Source organism: Hakea prostrata, chromosome 6 (genome assembly GCF_041222555.1).
Source record: "Hakea prostrata isolate BN-2017 chromosome 6, UWA_Hpros_2, whole genome shotgun sequence".
NCBI lineage: Eukaryota > Viridiplantae > Streptophyta > Magnoliopsida > Proteales > Proteaceae > Hakea > Hakea prostrata.
The window spans coordinates 19,397,816-19,419,987 of NC_142605.1; the positions used below are offsets into that span (position 1 = coordinate 19,397,816).

General features: G+C 39.4%; 1 protein-coding gene across 1 annotated transcript; it reads right to left on the reverse strand.

The window, feature by feature from the left end:
• Positions 1 to 1,425: 1,425 nt before the first annotated feature.
• Positions 1,426 to 21,145, reverse strand: LOC149012471 (peptidyl-tRNA hydrolase, chloroplastic-like). The gene is made up of 8 exons (XM_089158244.1): positions 20,749 to 21,145; positions 19,973 to 20,057; positions 15,136 to 15,203; positions 14,999 to 15,049; positions 14,829 to 14,902; positions 4,464 to 4,522; positions 4,310 to 4,386; positions 1,426 to 1,674 (listed from the first exon to the last, which is right to left on the reverse strand). Exons 1-8 carry the CDS (start codon positions 20,983 to 20,985, stop codon positions 1,561 to 1,563), a joined length of 765 nt encoding a protein of 254 aa, XP_089014370.1. The 5' UTR covers positions 20,986 to 21,145; the 3' UTR covers positions 1,426 to 1,560.
• Positions 21,146 to 22,172: the final 1,027 nt, after the last annotated feature.

Consider the following 22,172-nt stretch of genomic DNA (forward strand, 5'->3'; position numbering starts at 1 on the left):
AAAAACGGGGCCGGCAGGGACGGGCAACAAGGTTAGGCTAACGGCAACCAAGGACAACGGGACAACAAATGCAAGGAAATAACAAAAGCACCACAACAATTTAACGATATGCAAAGACAACGATTGGATAAATATTACATAAAAACAGAAACAAGGGCACAACGCCAAGCATTCGAGAGAAGACTATTTGACATTGAATTCATACTCAATTAAAGTTATACCAACACCAGGATAAACGAGATTCAAACAATATTAAGAAAACAAAACGGGGAAAACGGTTATAACGGGGCGGTGTGGGGTGGGCGGGCGCCCCTCAGCCCAAACAGGCCCATTATGGTTCGGCCAGTGTGTTCGGGCTGAATTTGACACCCCTACTTGCAGGTAAAAACCCTTACAACAGTTTTTGGTAAAATAGATCGTTCTTTCATTTTCAAAAAACAAATTAGTCCAATTTTCTTGTTCGATAAGGCTTCTCGCAAAACAACTTTTACTTGTTTCGTCATTCTCAAAAAACAAAAAACCTATCAAAATTACGTCAAAGGAACACATTCAATCAAAACTTCATTTACATGCAACTTTTAACTCCTTCCCGCTTTCATAAGATTATTTTTTTTAAATCCCCATCATCTCAAACATTGTCAGCATTGATTTTACCAAATGGTCAAAATTGTGCTCAAACACCATTTTTACCATTCTTTGATAGAAATGCTAGAAACGATTCTTACAAAGAACATCATCTTCACAAAAGACCGTTACTAAACGTATCCTTATTCTCCCAATCCTTAATTCTCTCTCGCTCAATGCGAGAAATGGGTCATAAAAAACTTCATTTAAAAAAATAAAAAATAAATAAAGAAAAGAAAAGAAAAAGAGGTAGTGACATCTCTCCCATTCAAAAGCTCACACAAAAGCATCCATTCTCAAATTTCAAACCAGCACAAAAAATAATAAGAGGTTTTTACGTGTGGTAGGGTCCCCTTAGTGGACCACAAACTAATATTGAATCTCCTTAGTATAATATATTACATGTGAGTCCTAAGCAGACTAACATTGTAACACCATTAGTCATTATTAAATATATTCAAATTTCAAACGTGAAGGGACCAAAGTGTCCCTTGGGTTATTTAATACATTGTGATAATATATGATTTTAAAAAGAGATAATTGGTCATTAAACATTAATGTATTCAAAAAAAGGGGGAAATATAATAATAATAATATGTATTCAATAGTCTAAGGGGCATTTTAGTCCATCCACGTTTGAAATTTGACTATATTTAACGGCGACTAATAATATTAGTCTAGTTAAGACCCACATATAATATATTACATTAAGGAGACGCAACATTAATTTGTGGTCCACTAAAGGAGCGTAAAAAACTCAAATAATAATAATAATTATAACAAACAGAACAAAATAATAACAATAATAAAGGAAGATAGAAAGAGACAACTTGACATATCTTCAACGAAAATCTTCCAATGTTTAACTTCCCATACTGTTCCAGTATTCCCTCACACCCTTTTCAGCTGTGGTTCCCTGGATCAGAAGACCTCTGTTTAGCGAAAATTTTCCAATTTCTTCGAACTGTTAACAAATGTAGCACTTTTCTCAAAGCCCTCGTGCAAAAGAATCCTCACAGCTTCCAAACCATTTTGAAATGTCAAGTCCAACTGGAAATAGAGATCAGATGTCAGGAACAGAAATTACAAAATAAAAAGCAAGAGACAGAAATCCTAGCAAGTTGCAAGGATTTGGGAGACCAAAGGTTCATGTTAACAACATATCACAATTTTGGTTTCATAGCTGCCCCACCCCCCAAGAAAAAGAAATATAACCAAGGATTGGGAACCTAATAGAAAGAAAAGAATTAAATTACTGTCATGAATAAGAAAAACATTAGAACAGAGGAACCGATATAACTGAAGAGACTATGAATGCAAGGTGCTTCATATGATAAAATGGTCCGAAATTAGGAGGCCTTGAGAAAATATAGGGCAGAAAAGATTTTAGTGCAACTGATAATCTGACTAAGGTTCAGAAAAGCACAAGAGGAGATGGTCTATCATCCTGATCAAATCAATTGTTCAACAATAAAATTAGTACTTAAAAGGAAAAATATCATGGTGCCCACCTACAAGAACAAGGAGATGAACAAAGTTGCACCAACCACCATAAACAAGTCAATAAGTTGGGAAAGAGAGTCTAAGTCTCCAAGAGTAGATTAAGCATGGATTATAATATAAAATATACAAATGTATTTGCCCTCAAGAAGTTACCGCTTTATCTTGTTGCTTAAACTGAGGGAAGATGACATCCTGTGGTCTGCTATTTACTATCACTTTTCCCATGTTCCTGTTCTAGGTGACACTTCCAGCCCAATAGTGGGATCAATCTCCATCAACCTTGTTCCATCCATCAGTTGCAGATGAAATGTGTTTTATTTCATAGAATGTAAGATGCTGAAATTATGGATTGCAATCCTATAGCTGAAATCCTATCTTGCATGGACAACTCTTATGAGGAAGATACTTCGTTTGCACTAGCACACTTTACGTCCATCAGGTTGCTGTTATTATCATGGAAGGAAGAAGAAAGAAGCTGAGATACAGCACAAAAAACTTGGAGTTATTTTCCTTAGGTTGGGATGTAAAAGTTATAGGCCTTCAGTTACATGAGTATATGTAGTAATGGGACTCTTTAAAGGGCGGAAAATAAGGGTAAAAAGGCGGTACACGACTATAGACTTAATTAGTCATTTATCTCATAAGTCAAATTTGAACAGGTCCAATATTGGTTCAAATAAGTTAAAGAGTTATTGAGTCAACTGAAGTTAGGTATAAGATTCCAGATCGTAGGCCCCTTAAGACACTCTTACTGAAATAGCCAGAGTCATGTGATGTTTTAAATAGAATTAGTTTTCCTTTTCAGATTAGGACCTTGTAATAGGCTGGTTAAAGCCTACCTATACCCCATTGTGGAGGAATCGGAGGATTTGAATATTGATAACTAAATTGCCTTTGGCAAAGAGTTTGCTGTTTTCGTGGTCTGTGGCTATGAGATACGTCTAGTTGTCTTGGCAGGAATATCCAAGAGAATTCTAGGTGAGTCATACCTCAGTGCTAAGCCAAACTCTAACATGGTGAGTCATATCCAGATTAGCTATCTCCTACCATATTCTTTTCTTTCCTCTTAATAGTTCTGTCTACATTTTTGGAACCCCAATTCATAGGGATCCACCTATAGGCTATAGCACACATACACCATTTGGATCCTCCCAAATCATTCCCACTTCCTATATACATCATCCTCTTCATCATGTAAGAAATGTACAATTTACCCTTTCTTGAAGTTTTGGATTCCCTGAGAAACTCAAATTTCAAACTCATCCAAATCAATCTAACAATCAGATCTGTCCATGAAGCATCACCCCTACACATCGTCCCAAAAGTTTGATCCAAGTTTCAGGTCAATCAGACCACACGAACACCATGTTTCCAGTGTGCTCCATAGAACTTTCGAAAACCCTAACTTTTTCAAGGAACCTACTTCCACCCATCTGAACTGAAAGGTAAATTGTTACCCATTCTATACACACCCAAACTGAAATTTCAACAATTTATTATTTTTTCTCAAGTCCCATTCGGGTTGTTTCCGACTAAGAGATATTGGCATTAGCCCTTACTTCTAGTGAGGCAATATCGAATACCTATTCAACATTAGGCACCTACACACCTTAGATTACTGCAACCCCCAAACTTCAATTCTGTTTCACCCACTCTTTAAATCCAAAAAGAAACTAAATTACTGTAATGCCCAATATCATTTTTTCTTTCACAAACGATCCTAGTTGTACTGACAAATTGTGAAATTGCCACTCATCTGTATATTGAGAATTTTTTTTGCTTTACTGGACCCATAGAGCAGGATTTTGGAACCAAGGGTTCCATTGAATGACTGTAAAAAAGCAGCGTGATAACAGAATTCATGTGAACAATTCCAAGGAGTAGGGATAAGCTGCAGGCTCAAGAACAGCTTGGCCTAGACTAGAGTGGAATAGCAGATTAAATCACATAGCATATCCTAAGGAGTAGCTACAAAAGTTTTAGGTTCTGTCTCTATGTCTCTATATTGTGTATATGCATTTAAGCATGACCTAGTCAGTAATGCTTTACTTTCTCTGTCTCTTCACAAAGTCTCTTTTTTTTTTTTTTTGGGGGGGGGGGGGGGGGGGGGGGGGAAGAGACAGACAGAGAATGAGAGAGTGGGTGTCTGTGTTTTGTGTGTTGCTGGGAGAAAATGGATTACCTCTTCACGTTCTTGTTTATTGAATGCTCGAAGAACAAAACTCACAGGAGCCATTTTCCCAGGAGGTCGTCCAATACCTTGAAATTTTCCATTGACATGTCAAATACTATAACTAAAGACAGATGAATAACGAAGCAATAAATAGGATTTCTACCTATCCTTAAACGTGGAAAATCACGACAGTCTTTGAAGTACTTGATGATGCTTCTCATCCTGCAACCAGAAAAATACAAGATACACAAGATATGAACTTCAGTAAGGAGATTGAAAAAAAAAAAAAAAAAAAAAAAACTGTGCAATGTATCAAAATTTTATTTGTTTCTTTGGGTCCCATCAAGCTACAACTTGTACTAGCAGTTGTGATGTTAGATACCAGCTAAGGCCTCCAAAAGGAGAATAAGTCAAAATTTGTTTACCAACAGGTTAGGATTTTCACCAACAATTAAGAAGACTGCCTAGAGAGAAAAACCGGCTGCAGGATGAGAAAAAAAATCCAGTATTGAACTGCACAAGGTGATCATATGGTACCATTCTAAATGTCACCAAGGAAAGGTTGAATAGACAATTAGGTTCCCAACCTACATATTGCTTAGAAATATGATAAAGCGTTCAGGTTGCTAGCCCAAATGCCCGGGTTAGAGTCTTGAGGGTGCCTGATGTAGGGGGATCTTTTATAAGAAAACAGCAGGCAAGATACAGCTCAGAACCTTGCTGTTTGGGCCAAGTTCTCAAAGGACAGCAGTAATTTTAAGGCTTATAACCTGCTGATCAAGTCTGAAATCCAAGGACAGCAGCTGTATTGTACTTAGAACACTCAAAGGATTCCTGAGGCTAGGTCTGATTAGGTTCCCAACATTTAAATCTAGGTATAGGCAGGTCTAAGGTTGATTTGGTTAGAGGTGTAGGGTTCGGCTAGGCTAGAATTGGGTCTAAATTTAAGGGGTGGGGGTCGAAAGTAAGGGGGTGTTAGAGGTGCTAGTCCTAGAAGGTTTTAGACTTAGGGTTTAAGGGTTAGAGAAATATAGGTTTTTTAGTGAAATTAGGGTTAAGGATTGATAAGACCCTGCAATCGTCCCATAAATTTGATTGAAGAATCCATGCAACTAGCTCAACTCTCACACTTCCAACCTCACACGCATGCAAATGGATCAACACTTCAACATTGAAATCGATGAACAGCCACTGCCATTACAATACTTCCCCCAACTGAGTACCTAACTAATTGGCCCTGGCCTCTTCCTCTCCCTCAAGCATCCTAGCTCAAAAACACCAATTCAATCCCCCCCCCCCCCAACAAAAAAAATATAAATAATATATATATTTATATCTTCCTCTATTCCCTACTTTCCTGTAATATACCCCCCAAAACAGATCCTAACATACTCCTTTCCACCTTAGCCATACCCTCTGAATATTCTTGACAGCAAGTAGCTGCTCCCCAATAAGTCCCTGCCACATGTCCCTGTTTTTTAATCCTGTCCTCCAGATGTTTGGGGTGGGTTTGATTCCCAACAACCCTCTCACAGTAAAATAGTTTCTTATCAACATTTTCCCCCTTCAGTTTCACCTTGACCTCAAGGTGAATTTGAAAATTTCCTTTTGAGCTCATTATTATTCTAATTGGCCTAAAAAAGAACTGCTGTCTGTCTGCTCATATAGATCGCCATATGTAGAACCCATGAAAGAAATCCCAACTGTAATACATTCTCCAAGCCTGCAATGTTGGCTTCACAACTCATCCAGAAATCCAGATCCCCTGAGCTTCCCTGAGTTGTGCTGCCACTAATTTTATTTTCTGCTTTGTCAATACCACTAACTACAGTCCTGCACTTGCTCAGTAACCTTTTTTCATCCATAAAACCATCATAACTAACTTCATGAGTTGAACCTATCCTTCCCAGAGTTCTCCTTCATGCTGTTTCGGTTTGAAGCCTGAACTTTTCCTTTTCTGTTACTGTTCTTCAAGGTCCTCTGTACAAGCTCCTCCTTGAGAAATTCCAATGAAAATCAACAACTTTTCTCACTTCCCATACATCAGTCGGTCGCAGTGCAACATTTCTTTCCCAGTGACCCCATTCTTAATCAAAGCATTAGGCGCACCTGGAGGAACCACCCAAAAGTCACCAATCTTGCTTCAAGTGGTAACAAACTTTTAGACATCCTCCCTGCGACTAACAACATGGGGCTCTTTATGAGCCATATCATCTTCCCGCTGCCTGAGCCTTCATTGTCAGCAGCTTCCAGTTTCTCGATACCAAAAAAGAAAGAACAGCAATCCTGATCCATGTAAGTGGATGAAAACATGCAGTGAAAGTTGCATTTGTTATCGAAACCACAAAGCATAGTGAGGGACCTTTTGGCTTCCTGGAGAGCAAAATCCTTGGAGAAGCCGCTGTCGCAACACCTCCCTCTAGAGTCGTCTTCGATCATGAAATGTCTCGCCGCCTCTGACGGAGTCAAACCCACTACCATGAACCCGGCGCTGGACCAGGCAAACCGGGGGGGCACCGCAGGGCAAGGACACGAGCCAGAGGGAAGACGAGGCCCCATGTGGCTCAGCAGACGAGCGGGACAGGCAAACAGCCGGGGTGGACCGGCCACACGGGCCAGTTAAAAAGAAAAGGCAGGGGGCGGGAAGAGAGGGGGGACCAAGGCGACAGGCAGGGCCACACGAGGCCCAATGGACAACAAAACGGGCCGACGCCGGAGCGGGCGGGCACAACCAGCAGGCAGAAGACCACCAGAGAAAACCAGAGCAAACAGCACTGGGCCTGGAGGAGAGGAGGGCCGGAAGCATGGGCAACCACAGGCACATCAAGAAACCCAGGGAAGAGAGAACGACCCCCACCCAGGGGGGAGGGACGAGGGGAGCAAGGCCGCCAACGGAAGTTCACAACCTGAATCCCCAAACAACACCAGCCGCCAAGAGGGGCCAGCAAAAGTCACAGACAAGAAGACCACAAGAAGCGGACCCCAGCGAGGGATACAAAAGCCCCATGGAAGAAGCGATTCATCCCCAAACCCAGGCCTCCAAACCAATATGAAAGGGAGATGGGCCATGGGAAAGAAGAAAAGAGGGAGATCGAAAGGCCCAACAGCAGACGGAAACAGGATAAACGAAAGACCGAACAGAAAAGAAAAAGAAAGAAAACCAACCAAGGACACGAAAAAAAGGAAAAGAGCGAGAAGAAGAAAGGAAACAACAACAGAAAAAGAAAAACGAACAAACTCCCCAACGAAACAACAAGCGACCGAGCCAGAAAGAATCCGAAAAACACAAAAAAACCCCTATCCATTCCCACTACACCCCCAAAAGAAAGAACCCACCAGCCAGCCCGAAATTCCAACAGCAAGAGCGCAAAGTCCCCCACAGCCCTGCGACTGCCCACAGCGGGGGGGAACACAACCACAGAAAAAGGACAAGGGAGAGGAAGAAGAGAAGCAGGAAAGAACACAGGGATGGAGCGGGGAGAAGAGGAAAGAGAGAGGAGAGAAAGGGAAGGGGAGGGTAAAAGGAAAGGGAGGGGGTAGGGTTAGAGGGAGGAGGGAGAAGAAGAAGGGGGGGAGGGAATGGGGTGGGGGGAAAAGGGGAAGAGAGGGGGAACGGGAGAGGGAGGCAGGCGGGAGGGGAGGTAAAGGGAAGAGAAGAAGAAGAAAAAAGGGAAGAGAAACAAACCAAAGGGAGCGAAGAGAAAAACCGAAAAAAAAAAGAGGAAGGAAAGGGGAGGGGAAGCGAACAGAAGGAAAAAGAAAAAGAAACCAACGAAAAAAGAGGAAAAGGGAAGAGAAAGGCAAGGAGAGAAGAGAAGGATTCAAGAGAGGACAAAGAACAAAAACCCAGGGGAGAAGAAAAAAGAGAAAAAAAACAGGAAGAGAAAAAAAAGAAAGGAAGAGGGAAGAAGGGAGGGAACACCAGGAAAGACCAGAGGGGACAAGGGGAAGGGAGGAAGAGAGAGGGCGTCACAGTCCAAGCAGGGAATCACAAGAGAGAAAGAAAGCTGGAATCGCAGAAAGCAGAAGGAATCGAAGAAAAGAGGAGAGGGAACGAAGAGAGGGACCTGTTAATGAGGAACAAGGGAGAGAAAAATCCAAAGAGGGCACGGGTTCTCCACAGCAAGACAGAAAGTAGAACCAATGATTTATTTTTCCTTTCTAACACGGCACGGGGACGTGGAAATGAAGGGGTACGAAAGATATTTTCGGGGACCAGGAAAAAATGTGGGGCTATTGTAATTCATATCTAGGGACGGGATTTTATAACGAATCGAAGAAAAGAAGAAAGAAGAAAAAAAAAGAAGGAAGGAAAAAACGGACGAAAGACGGGGGGGAGAGGAGTTAGAGAAGGGGAAGAGAAAGAAAAACAGGGAAAGCGGATCCGAATATTCCACAGGAAGAGACGGACAAAACGACGGGAGAGAAGGAAGAGGACTAGTGGAACAACGAGAAATCAAACCACAGAGGGGAGAAAATGGATATCAAAGAAAGACCGAATAGACCAAAAGCCGGGACAACGAAGAGCCAAAGGAAGGCAAAAAAGGAGGGGGAAGAGCAGGAGAGAGAAAGAAGAGAGAACAAAGGAAAAGGGAAAGAGAAAGAAAAGGGAAACCAAAAAAGAAGGAAAAGAAGAAGAAAGAAGAGAAGAGGAAGAGAGAGAAGAAAAGGAAAGAAGGAGGAAAGGAAGAAAAGGAGAAAAGAAAAAGACCGAGGAGAGAGGGAGAAAAAAAAACAAGGAAAAGAAAGAGGAGCGGAAGAAAAAAGAAAAAAAGAAACCAAAAAAGGAAAGAGGAGGGAGAGCCAAAAACACGGAGGCACGGGGAAGGAGAGGACGGGAAAGGAAGGGGAGGAGGAGGAAGCACGGACGACGGGAGGGGGACAATGATCAGTTGTTCGAATAAAATTGGACAGAGAGTGAGGGGGAGATTGAAGTGTCTACAATTCAATGCCTTTCATGTAGACTTCCTTATGTAGAATTTGATCTTTGTTACCTTTGAAAGTTTGTCCCTTACCTTCACAATCTTCTACTTCGGAGATCTAACATTGCTATGCAGAACTTGATCTTTGTTAACCCTGGAGATTTGCCCCTTAACTTGACATCTTCCCTTCGGAGATCTAACCTTGCAAAAGATTTGTCGTTTGACCTTTGCAGAACTTGATCTCTATTACCTTTGGAGATTGTCACTTATCTTGACAAATTTTCCCCTACCTTTGGAGATTGTCCCTCGGCAAACTTTCCCTTTAAAGATCTAACATTGCTACAAATCAAAAGTTTCACTTTGGCTGTTTTACCCTAGCAATTGTTACCCCAAAAATATATTTTCCCTCAGATTTGCGCAGAAATTTAGTCTTCTCAACATTTGAAGATTCTACCTTTTTTCTTGGGCGTTCTTCCTTGGAGACATAAAGTTGCAGTAAAGATGAGGACAAAGCAAATGGAAGTCTATAAGGTAGAAGTAATCTATAAGTTTGAAGACCAAATTGCAGATGTTTTATACTCTTTTGGTCAAGTTGGGGATGTGTGATATCCATGCCTCAACTTGAGGGGGAGTGTTGGAAGTATGATTAAGGTTTCCTAATTGGAGTAGACTCCTCTTTTAGTTATGCTTCTATTCTATTTGCTTTGTATTTCCTTATCCTACTCAGAGTAGGACTTACTCAAATTGTAACTATAAATACCCCATTGGGGCCTATGAATGAAAATAACCTTCTGAGCAATTATTTCTTCAAATTCTAACACAAAACAACCAAAAGAGGAGTCTTCTAGAGAACTCCTAAACAAAGATAACTTGGAAAATAAACAACCAACTTCCAAAAGAAATCCTACTTGAAAATTGGATTCCAGCTAAGATTCCTACTTAGACAAGGACTCTTCAATAACTTGATCAAAACCAAACCAGACCTTAAGTTTTACATGTAACTCACTAAAGTTGGGGTGAAACTCTTGTTGCCTCCCTTAAGTGGGTTATATTACATGTAACTCACAACTAACAATCTCAGTTAGTCTCAACTAAGTCCCTAATGAAATGACCAAATACCCTCCTAATATCAATTTACTCAACTACTCTGTCTCATCCCATACCCAACCTTAGGTGGGTGGATCCCTTCACCCTGCACCCATCTTCTTCCTACACCTTGTTAAGAACCACCCACCACCGCCAGAAACCACCAAACCCCTCCCCCTGCCAGCCACCACTGCCCCCACCTTCCCCCTGCCAGAAGCACTCGCTTAGGGTATAAGTATGTAATATGATGACGAGTATGATGTGGGAGACGTGAAGGTTTTGCCTGCAAATAACCAGAAATTTCAGTTCCTGAGAAACAGTAAAGAATCTGCATTAAAGGAAAGAAGAAGACAGAGATTAATGTATATGTAAAACTGTAACAGATAAATATATTCATTTTGAATACAACTAAGATCTTTACAAATCTCAAACTCCGCAATTTTCCTGTTTTCTTTTCTGTATTTTTCTGCCGCTTCTTCTAACATAGTCAAAAATGTATTTGTGACACTGCGCTCTGTACTATTCAGCTTTCAGGCCTTCCGATGATAAGTTAGCTGGTTTTTATCTAAAACAAATAATACAAAAAAATCCCCTTACCCTCTTTTTCCTACCCTGATTTATAAAATCAAACTGGGCTCCTCTCTGTTTTTCTTTTCACAATTTTTCTGTATTTTGTCCCAGTAGTCCACATTTTCCCATTTCTGTTTAAAGCTTATATAATCTGATTTACAATCTCTTTTTATCTTTCTAAATTGAATTTTTTCTGGCAGCGGTCATACTAGTTGTTTCAATGCCACTGCTGGAATACCCCCAGAAAGTAAGGTTTTTCTGGCTGGAGACATGCTTGGCCAGTCATGGAATTGACCAGGTGAAGCAGTTTGCTATCAACTAATACTAGCAAGAGACCAACATCTGCAGATGAGAAACCGTCATCACCAAAGCAACAAAATGTTTTAGTTTCCTTCTTTGATCAAGTACCAGATTTTAATATCAGGTTGCTTTTGAGGTGAGTATGGGTTTGTGGATTTGGGGCTTGATCATTTTCAGGGTCACGATCAATCGCGTGGGTTCAAGGCTTTGATCAGAAATGGGTTTGAAGCTTTTTTATCTGTTTTTTTGTTTACGCACTTGAAGTTTCTAATGCAAATCAGAAATGTTTTTTTTTTTTTTCTTTTGGGTTTTTTGGTGGGTGATTTCCAATGATCCAATGGTGGGTGGTGTGGCCTGGTGGGTGACTTCCGGCAGATCCGGCAATGTCTAGGACAGTGGTTTCCAACAGTGGTGGGTTTTTTTGGTAAGGCGTAAAAAGAAGATGGGTGAAGGGGGAAGGGTTGGTTACAGGATGAGACACAAGGGCAGTTTAGTAAACTAAAGGGCATTTTGATCATTTCATTTTGGGACTTAACTGAGACTGACCGAGACCGTTAGTTGTGTGAGTTACATGTAATATAAGCCACTTAAGGGAGGCAACAAGAGCTTCACCCCAACTTAAATGCTTTACACAAAACAAGCTCAAAATAAAAGTAGATGTAGACTCCTGACAGTATTCTGCATCTAAACAGCCATACTGGGCTCTGAAATAGGGGGGTAAAAATGACCAAAGTACCAAGGTCAGATTTGGCCAGCCCTAGGTGCCGTGTAGTCTCAGGGCTGACTTGGGCTCAAAATTTGAAGTTCCCTATGATTTTTGTATATCAGTACCCATTTTGTACTAAAAAGCAAAAGCTAGGACTGAATTCAAAGTCCAAACTCAACCCTAATAGAACCACAAATAAGCAGGACCAGCCCTAGGTAATGCCCCTCTTATTGCTTTTTTTTATTATTGGTTTCATCTGCATAACTAAACTGTTGAATTGGAATACTCGACCATGCCCACAAAATAGTTGTTCAAAAATAGTATGAACAAATAGGAGAATCAGGGCAAACTATTCAGAAATAAAACTAGCATTGTTTCCTTCAATAAAGAGCTGCAGGTATCTGAAATGCAGATATTAGCCCCTCTTTGTGTTCATAACAGGAGAAGAGAGGTACAATTTGGATAGAAAGATGCAAATGTATTGGTAGGGTAAATATCTTGGTTGTAGGTTGGGAATGTTTGAAAGGTAGGTAAGGCGGAAAAGAATGATATTCAAATGGAAGGGAAGGGACTATTCTTAAAGGCAGTGAGTTTAGATTAAGGGATCAAACAATCACCAAATCAGCCATGACAAATAAAAAAAAAACACAAAAAGGATTTTTGGATTCTCAAAGGAGCTCTTTTTGGAATTATTTTTGGGATGTATTTGGAATAAGGACCCTAGATGCTACTATAGTAGTGGAAGTTTAGTTTCTGTATAAATTTTCTGTTAACCAAATGAAAAATAAAATGGAAGTTTATTGAAAGTTTAGTGTTCAATGGGGGCTTCCTAAAAGAGTTGGTGACGTGAACAAAGGCCCTCCCCCTGCCAAAACCCCAGTTTGGGCCCCCCAGGCCCACCAAAGTGGGTCAATTAGGCTTGGACCTCTAAGGGCAATTTGGTCATTCTCCCTTTGATTTAGTTGCTAAATTTTATTTTCAGAAGTTTTGTTTTGCCCAATTTTATTTTGAAGTCCTAGTTTAAGTTAGTTGTTTGAGTTCTAGTGTCATAAGGAATCTATCATTTAAGTAGGATTCTTTATAGATAAGTAGGTCATGTATTCCAAGTTAAGTTCCTTTATTTATGTGGCTGTTATTTAGTTGTAAGGGATTTCCTAACTTATCAAGGAAACCCTAGTTGAGTTAGTTTCTAATTCCTAGTTGAGTCTAAGTCAAGTTCGTAGTTAGGGTCAAATTCTTTCTTTCTTGATATAAGGCTATAGATAAGCCATTCTCTTCATCATAAAATTAGTCCACATTGAATAAAGAATTGAAGACTCTTATGGGAAAACAGGTCGTGGCCTTCTTGGGAGGGCCACGGTGGATTCCTAGCTTCTTGCTTTCAATTGTAGCAATCTTCTTCAAGAACCAGCAGCCATCTCCTTCAACAGCAGCTCCACTGAAAAATTCCAGCACCCCCAGCCCCTTCCCCAACCTCCTAACTCCATTGAAACCCTCCCCTTCCCCAACCTCCCAACCAGAAAACAGAAAAAAGAAAAGGAAGAAGAGAAAGATAGAATAGAAGAAAAGAAAAGAAAGAATTGAGAAAGGTTGCCCAAGATCTTCAAAATCCTACCCAAAACCCTAAAATCTTCTTTATCTTTTGTTTCATCTAGGAATCATCCCCAAAACCTTCTCTAAACCATCCCATATCAATCCCATTAATCCTAGGATAAATTTTAGTATCACATAATCAGTTAATCACCCCATGGGAATTTGACAAAACCTTGACTTTTCCCTACCAATCCATCTTGATCCCAATTTTATCTCCTTGTCCATCCCTACAAACCATAACCCTAAACTTCAAGGAATTATTTCAAAGAATCCTAACCCTAGAGCCGGGTTACATCAGGGGGTTGAGGAAACTAGGACTCTAGGGTCAAAGGGGCTGGGGAGTTCTAGGGCTGTAATTTGGATCAAGTTGGGGTAAACTAAAGAGTGAACTTTGAGAACTAACAGCCCACAAATCGGGAGTTGCAGGTCTTACTGTTTTGGAAGGTTTAACGAAGGCTTTGGGACTGCTAGGGATGGGAAGCAAGTAGGGACCCATGGGGTCCTCTTGAATCAAACAAATCAAAATAAAAGAAAATGAGGGGTGGGAAGCAACTAATCTTGCAAATCACAGGCCCCACCTTGGACTTCATCCACCAAGATTATTCTACCTAGGACTTGAAACATCTAGGATCCCAGAGCTGGATTCCAAACACCAGTCCCAAATCAGTTCTTGACTCTAAACAATAGACCTACCTTCCACAAAGGAACGATAACAGCCAAGCTGAAGTGTAGAAACAAAATTCATTTTATATTCTAACCTCAAGAGGGTACAAAAAGGCTGCTGAACAAAGTTCAAGTACATCCAAGACTCGGAATCACTAATTGAAAAAGACTCTAATATCTCCAAATAGTGGAGGCCTACTAGGATTCACAAATGTTTTAATACATAAAAAAAAAAAAACCAAGTACGGAAATATTTCCCTTCAAGTACTAATGATGGGCATAAGTGCTGGATTGCAGGCCTAAGAGCCTTATTTTTGTGCTGGTCCTGCATCAACTGCAGAGCCAAAGAATTTTACACTGCAAATGGCTTGGGCAATTGGCAGTGGAATAGCACTAAAAGCATTGTTGTCAAAGCATCTAGGCGAACCAAGGTGTTGGAGGAGGCTGGATGCATGCCAACCAAGCCACCTGAATGACTAGGTGTCCCCAACGTCTAGTAGATGCCTTGACTACTATGACTGGAAGTAATGAAGTATGTCTGAACCTCAAAAATAGCCAATTGAATGATGGTTCTTGATTTGACAAAAAAGGTTCTCAAATATAATAATCATAATTGGGGAACTTTTACCAAAAAACTGCTGCAGCATCAAAAAAGACATAAACATCATAAACAGAATATGGATCCTACCCATTGTGACCCCCATGTCCACCTTTGGGCAGTAGACGTAGTTTTGCAAAAGGTAAATCCATATCATCAAATATCTGCAACAAAGATGATGATAATGAGAAGTTTATGGATCAGGGAATAACAAAATGAATTTTCATGCTCAAGGAAGAATAGAAAATGAAGACACCTACAATAAGGACTTGCTTCAATGGGATCTTGTAATATGAAACAATGGATCCAACCTTCACCAAATTCCCAGAAGTCTAGTTAGCATAAATTGAATTGTTGGTAACCAAAAATAATGAGTTCTTCAATACAGGTTACTTACAGACTCACCACTTGCATTCATGAAGGTCTGTGGTTTAGCGAGCATTACTGGGACATGTCCCATATAGCCTGCAGATGATAGGGGGAGGGAAGAAAAAAGATTCATCAAGGGTTGAAAGTCACATCCAAGCCAGACTCTATCAAGTGTTGAAAACTGGTCATGGTTTCACTTACTACATCAACCCAACAGGAATGGAAACAGAGTTAAAATAAAATATAAAATAATCAAAAATATCATGTACTTTGAGGTTGTACGCTCTAGTGTCGAACAATTCTTCAACTCATTCCCCCTTCCCCTCAACTTTTCAGTTTCACCTCTTTTTGATTTCCAGATGCTTTCCTTACCATTAAGAATGCAAAACAATGACAAATCTGGTATACGACACAGATTACACAAGAAAAGATGCAGACAGGACATTCCTCATTTAGTGTCTTTAATATTTTATTGTCAGAAACCCAAATACGACAACATTTGCCTTCACAGCCACTTTACATAGGGGCCTTGGAAGTTGTCAAACATTTTTACTATTAATTATAAAATATGCTCCAGGTAATAATAGTAAACAGGAAGATTTTGCAATTTTCTGACTTGGAAGACTAAGTCATCCGATCTATCAGCTGTTACCCAGCATTGCCAAATTCTACTCTAAACTCTGTCTATTTGTTGATTCAACTGACAGAAGCATTATATATACAGATGGAATGAGCTATGCAGAACTGAAGTCCTACATCCACAAGAACTAGTAGCAGTTCAACTCCAAGTGTTGAAGTAGTTAGTGGTTGGGAAGCCTACAGATATTAGATACCCAAAATTGGTTTATTGCATACTCAGTTTATTTCCCATGTAGCAAACTGAACCAAGCCAAAGTGACTGAACTAGTGGTTCAATTTAAGCAGTGGTTTGTTTGTAATTAGTAGTTTAGTAGTCATGTAACAACCTAGTTGGTCATGTGACCACTTATTGACAATGTAATAGAATACTGTCCACAGGGCTTTGGCAGAAAGGAACTTTTTGTTTTAAGCCTTACAAAAAAAGAAACCAGGGAGGGGTTGGGGGGGAACCATTGCCTCCCATTTTATGAAAATTTTCTCACTCAACTCTAGGGCTGCTGCAACTTGTTTTCTCCCTTGGATATTGTGTTGTGTTGACCAAGGCTGGTTGGATTGCCCAATCAACACCATCCTATGTGATGGCCAGGTGAATCTCCGGAGCTTTTTCAAGTTCTAGTTCAAGGATTGTTTTTCCATTCAAGGATCTTCAACCATTCATACTGCTGAGAATTTCTTTCAACAAAAATAAATTGAATCGCTCCCAACCCTAACCCTTTTTCTCCTAATCCTGTAACCACCAAACCCTAGCAACCACTCCATCTCCATAATTATTCTCAAACCCTAAAACCTCCACAAGCCAAAATGCTCGGAAATTGTATCGAATTCTCCCCTCGCCTTAAGGGAAAGTTAATCCAAGCCTCCACCTAGATTGCACCACTTAACTCTTTTCAAAAACCCATAAACCTAACCCTAACTTGCTGCCAATTTAGTTCCAGCACATTTTCCACTATTATTAATGAATCTTCATTAATAGACGATTTGTTAATAGACTCCCAGCATCAACCCAACCCAACCGTACCATCAACTTGTAGGTCCTACCACACCCTAACACTAAAATAACTCTCATAACGAAGAACAATGGGAGCAGAATTGCAACTCTGAAGACCCTCTTCTCTTGTGCAGTATATTTTATTTATAACTAGGCCTAAAAGCCTACTGCATTGGAGTTAAATTCCTAGAATAAATCCTATGAAAATCACGGAGGGTGAGAATTACAATATAGTTAGAAAGAAGACTCCCTTCTCCAGCAAAGGAAATATTCCTATGATGACTTAAATTGAACCATTGGTTTAAAACCAAGAAACTATTCCAGTCAAAGAAAAATAATAATAAAATTAACATAAAAAATAAAAAACCAAGTACAGAAATACTACTGCTAGCAAAACAATTTGGACTACTATTTCTCTTTCCACTTGCAGATGTAGACCTTTAGAACTGCATCACTTGCATGCACTAATACCAATTTTTTAAGGCTGCCATATCAGCATGATACCTTACCAGAACCATAGAGTAAGAAATGTATAGGTGGATACAGAAGTATAATTTAACCGAAGAGTATACCCTCGAATGTTTATCAGAGACTGGGATATCAGGCTACAAACCAACAGTAACACCTCTTTAGGCTAATGCTCATCGCAAGATAAGATGGTGAGCAACTTGATAAAGGCTGGTATCAAAGATTTGTGGGGATATTGATCTATCTTTCACATACGCAACCAGACATTGCTTAAGCCATGAGCTTTGATCAGCCAAAAAACGCATGATCCCTTGTCTGCGTAATGTGACCCAGGGTCCGGGTTAGATCTTCAGGATCTTCTTTGAAAGGAACCAACAAACTAGAGTTTCTGGGTGTTTTAGCTAGGAGTTTTAGGGTTTCTAAGCCTGCTGCATATGGAAATCAGATCTGAATTCTATTGAATTTCAAATTTCAGATTTGAAATCTAAATTCTAGGGCAAGTTAGGGTTTCGGTATAGGTTAGGAGAGGGGCTATGCTTGCTGGTTTTGCAGATCAGAACTGTCCTCTTTTGTGGTTCTTCAACTAGAATAAGATCTAACTGATAGAGCTTAATAAAATTCAGATTTCTGGAATTTTGAAAATTCTGCAAAACTCAAGGAAGAAGATGAAGTGCAAGTATTTTTGGAGCTTGGGGGAATAAGACTGTTTTGAAGAAACTAAGAGTATGGAGGAGGCTAGAAGGTTATGCAATCCTACTGGAGGAAGAATGGGTTAAAACAGAGTAGGGAATAGGGGTTTCCTAAAGGGAGTGGGACTTGGGAGCTGTGGGAGAGAAGAAGGGGAAGGGAGGCTTGCGGGTGCTTGGGCAAGAGGGGGAAGGGTCTAAGGATGTCATGCAGATGAGGGGGAGGGCCTAGGGAAGGTTGCTACCAAGAGAGGGAGGGATGAAATGGGGGTGGGGGTGCTTCTCTGACTTAGTTGGATGCTTGAAGATGGCTGCACTTGAATGCCATGACTGATGCTTGATTACTTGAAGAAGATAAAGTTGTTTGCTGGAATTTCTGAATTTGCGAATTACTCTCAAGCCCAGGCCGTAAGGGTTTCCTTCCCCATGGCCCAAGCCTCTATTTAACTCAAATAATCCAATCTGCTTTATTCAGAAATAAAGAGGCTATAGCCTGATTACATAACACTTTGATTCAACTTGGGATTCCCTCTCAAATAGGGATCCAACACCTTAATACTTGGACTCGAAGTTAACAAGTACTTACTAACATAGGACTCATCTAGTGATTTCAGAATAAAAACCAACATTAGTATAAAGTCACTTAAGATAAAAAACCTTTTCCTAACCAACTAACAACCTTATCTTAACCCACAGTCCAAAACTAACAAACACTGACTTACTTACCAAACTAGGACTCCAAATGAAAAAATTAAAAAACAGAATTTGACTCCTAAAATTAGCTGGGCTTGATCCAACTAAGTATGGTTCAAACCAGGGGGTGGAAAAATGACCAATTTGCCCTTGGACTGGTTCCCCCCCCCCCAGGGTTTGACTTCTACTCCCGAATGGGCTTGGGCCCTCTTCTGGCTTTTATGGGCTGTATAGGGCTGGTTAGACCACATGCTCAAAAGCTGTGTTTTAGATCCTTCGGTGTCTAAAGTCGGCTCTAAGGAAAGGTGCGCTCTTTTCTTCCCATGGATACAAACACATGTAGAAGCTTTAATAAATGCTGATTGAACTGGTTTCCCGGTGGCTGGTGATCTACATTTGGTTATTGTACCTCCATCAATGGTAACCTTTTTACCTAGAGTAGCAAGAAGCAAATTTTGCACTATATCTAGTGCTGAAACAAACTTATACGTTATGGCACATTATATTTGCAAGTTACCATGACTTCAATCACCTCCAAGATCTTAGCATTGCAGTTAAACCCCTATAATGCTATATTGTGACAATAAATCAATGGAAATTTATCATGTCCATTTCTGACAAGTCCATTTCCTTATGGATGAGTGACTCGTGTGTATAAGTCACATCAAAAGGTTGAGATTAAATTAAAATAAACAAACTTTCTATCTTCTAAATCTAACATCAACCCTTGATGTGACTTATGGACCGTCACTTATGTATAAGGAAATGGACCATCCATTTCCTTGTTAGAAATGGACAAGATAAAAATCCGTAAATCAACCATCAGAATAATTCCTCAATGCTATTCAAAAAGAACAGATGAAGCATGTAGAGATTGATCACCATTTCATCAGGAAGAAAATCAAAGCAAGGTCTCATTTGCATTCCTTTTGTTATGTCTGATAATCAGTTCAGCTGATCTTTTCACTATGAGTGTTAATAGTAGAATTTTTCTTCCCATTGTAAGGCATGCTATCTAAACACCAACTTGAGGAGAAGTATTGTAATATGGGTATAAGGATAGAATTATCCTAGGGGCACCGTCGTATTTAAACCTATTTCACTGAAAACCTAGGCCTCTGTCAATTGAAAAGCCATCATTCCCCAAATGACAACACTACCAAACAACAATGACAAAAGTAGTTGACAGAAAGTCAGAAACTAAAAACAAAATTTCAGAAGACAAGACGTGAAGCACCATGACATGCATGTTAAATTCGTCAATATGTTAAACACTGGTAAATGTAGAATAACCATTCCACTAGCCATTTTTTATGCAGTACTTTGATACACCAGTTCCGCCAAAAGCAAACTGCTTTTAGCTCTGAAAATATCTTTAACAGCATGCTAACCTTTTCCAAAAAGAGCTTTAAAGTGAACACTGCTCATGGATATCCCTTCAGCTTCGGCTATGGTGTCTATCATCTCAAAACCTACCTGAAAACAAGATTATAAGAACAAGAATATTAACAGTAAAAAGAAGACAGAATTCAGCTACTAACTCATCCAAATGAACAAAAGAGATAAGCCAGTTTGAACACAATAGAAACCAATGAAGAAATAGGAAAAGACATAACCAAAATGCAGTAAAATCATCTGAAACTTTGCAACTCAAATTCCCTTCTCTTCAATAAGACAAAACCAATTAACAAAACCAGCAAAGAGTGCCACAATGTGTTGTCTACTTGTCTGGAGGAAAATAGTTCTTAATAGTGGCTATAGATAGCTAATTAATACCAACTAAAACATCCATAATAAAAGCCAACACAAACCAGTGTACTGGTGGCGGCATCAATAATGTAGGAACCAATTTTTAACTTAATAATTGTATGAATATACGCACTACAAGAGGGGGGAAATTAAAAACGAATATCCCCATAACCTTACTTTGGGTGCCATGGGAGAGCGTATAAAGCTCCAACCAACAAACAAAAAAGTGCCCAAACAAAGATGATACAATCTATGTACACCAACCCAAACAACCCATCTAATGCAGTAAGATTTGCAATGGCATTATTGATTATGATTCCTGTGAAAACAGAACTCGTCCTAATAAGTAAATTTGAACTCATGGGCTGCAATTAAAATTATGGGCAGGAAATGGGGAGAGCAGAAGAAAAGAACATACGTTGTGTCTCGTTCCTTGGTACAACTTGCCAGGATTTCCGAGCCCGACAAGCAGCCAAGGCTTGGATTTTGGCTCTGCTACCGATTGAGTTGCGGAAGTAGTTGGGTCTGAGCTTGCGCAAGTAAAAATTGAGAATCGAGACATCCTTGCGGGAGAGGAAAAGTAGTTGCGGCGGCAGAAACAATAAGGGATACGAACACTGCTCACTGATGAGAAAGAAATTGAAGTAAGCAACATCGTCAGAGATTCGGGCACATCAATTATCGGGCAACCATAGGTCTCCTCCTGTCCAAGACCTCTTAGTGCGTTTGGTTTTCCTGTTCATGCCAGTCGTCTTCTCTTCTGGTCTTCGTTGCGTTCTGTCCCTTCCTAATTCCTGTGTTTCTCAAACGATTATTTTAAAAGATATATGTCATGTATCAAATATTGTATCACTCTAGTTAAGGTATTTTAGTATAATTCATTGGCGAAATATCGTATCAGTTGAGTCAAATATGGATACATATTGACTAGTATCCTATATTATTGTGGAATATTTTGAACCTTGTACCCAACACCCACCTGGCCTCTATGCGCAATAAATGTGTAGCATAGTGCAGTCAACAGTCTAGATAAAAATTTATGGTCAAAACAGTCGTTTTATAATTAAATTTTTTTTTTTAATAAAGTGAGATAATATATTATAAATAATAAAAACTAGTATATAGAAAATTAATATCTAACAAATCTACACCCCAACTTCTCATCATGAATATTTACATATTTTTCTTTTGCCTCTAATGTGATATTTCAGGAAAAAAAATTATTAAGTACAGTTAGCTATATTTGTAATTAAAATATCATTTTTTTTTTCTTTTTTTTTTTGGTTTGCCAACTCCGGTTTTATAAACCGGTGGTTCAACCCGCATCGCACACTTGGCAGTGTGGGTGAGTCTCCCAACGGGGATTTTTTGCATCCACAAGGATTCGATACCGGAACTTTGCTTAAGCGAATCAAGCTGCTTACCACTTGGACCAACCCTGTTGGTAAAATATCATTTTCTTTAACTACAAAAAAAAAATATCAATACTAAATTATCGTTGATTTACTTGTTAACAAAATTTTGAATATGGAATTTTTTTTTTTTTTTTTTTTTTAGAATAAGGATATCAATGGGAGAGGTTTAATGGGAGAGATTTTCAATTTCCATCACCAAAGCAATTGGAGAAGTTTTCAATTTCCATCACCAAAGCAATGAATTTATTTCTAAGAATTATCAAGTATGAATTTATTTATATTTAAAGTAACATTATCAACTTACTGAATATTTTATCATTTTGTATGAGCTTGAATCATTTTATATTTCTATAAATTTTATTTTTCATTTTGTATGAGCTTGAATCATTTTATATTTCTATAAATTTTATTTTTAGTTTACTTGTGA

Coding starts and splice junctions, on each gene's coding strand:
- LOC149012471 (XM_089158244.1), bottom strand. CDS start 20,985: ATGTTGCTTACTTCAATTTCTTTCTCATCAGTGAGCAGTGTTCGTATC. Junction 15,204..19,972: donor TAAAGCTCTTTTTGGAAAAG/GTTAGCATGCTG, acceptor TATCATCTGCAG/GCTATATGGGACATGTCCCA. Junction 15,050..15,135: donor TGAATGCAAGTGGTGAGTCT/GTAAGTAACCTG, acceptor AATTTGGTGAAG/GTTGGATCCATTGTTTCATA.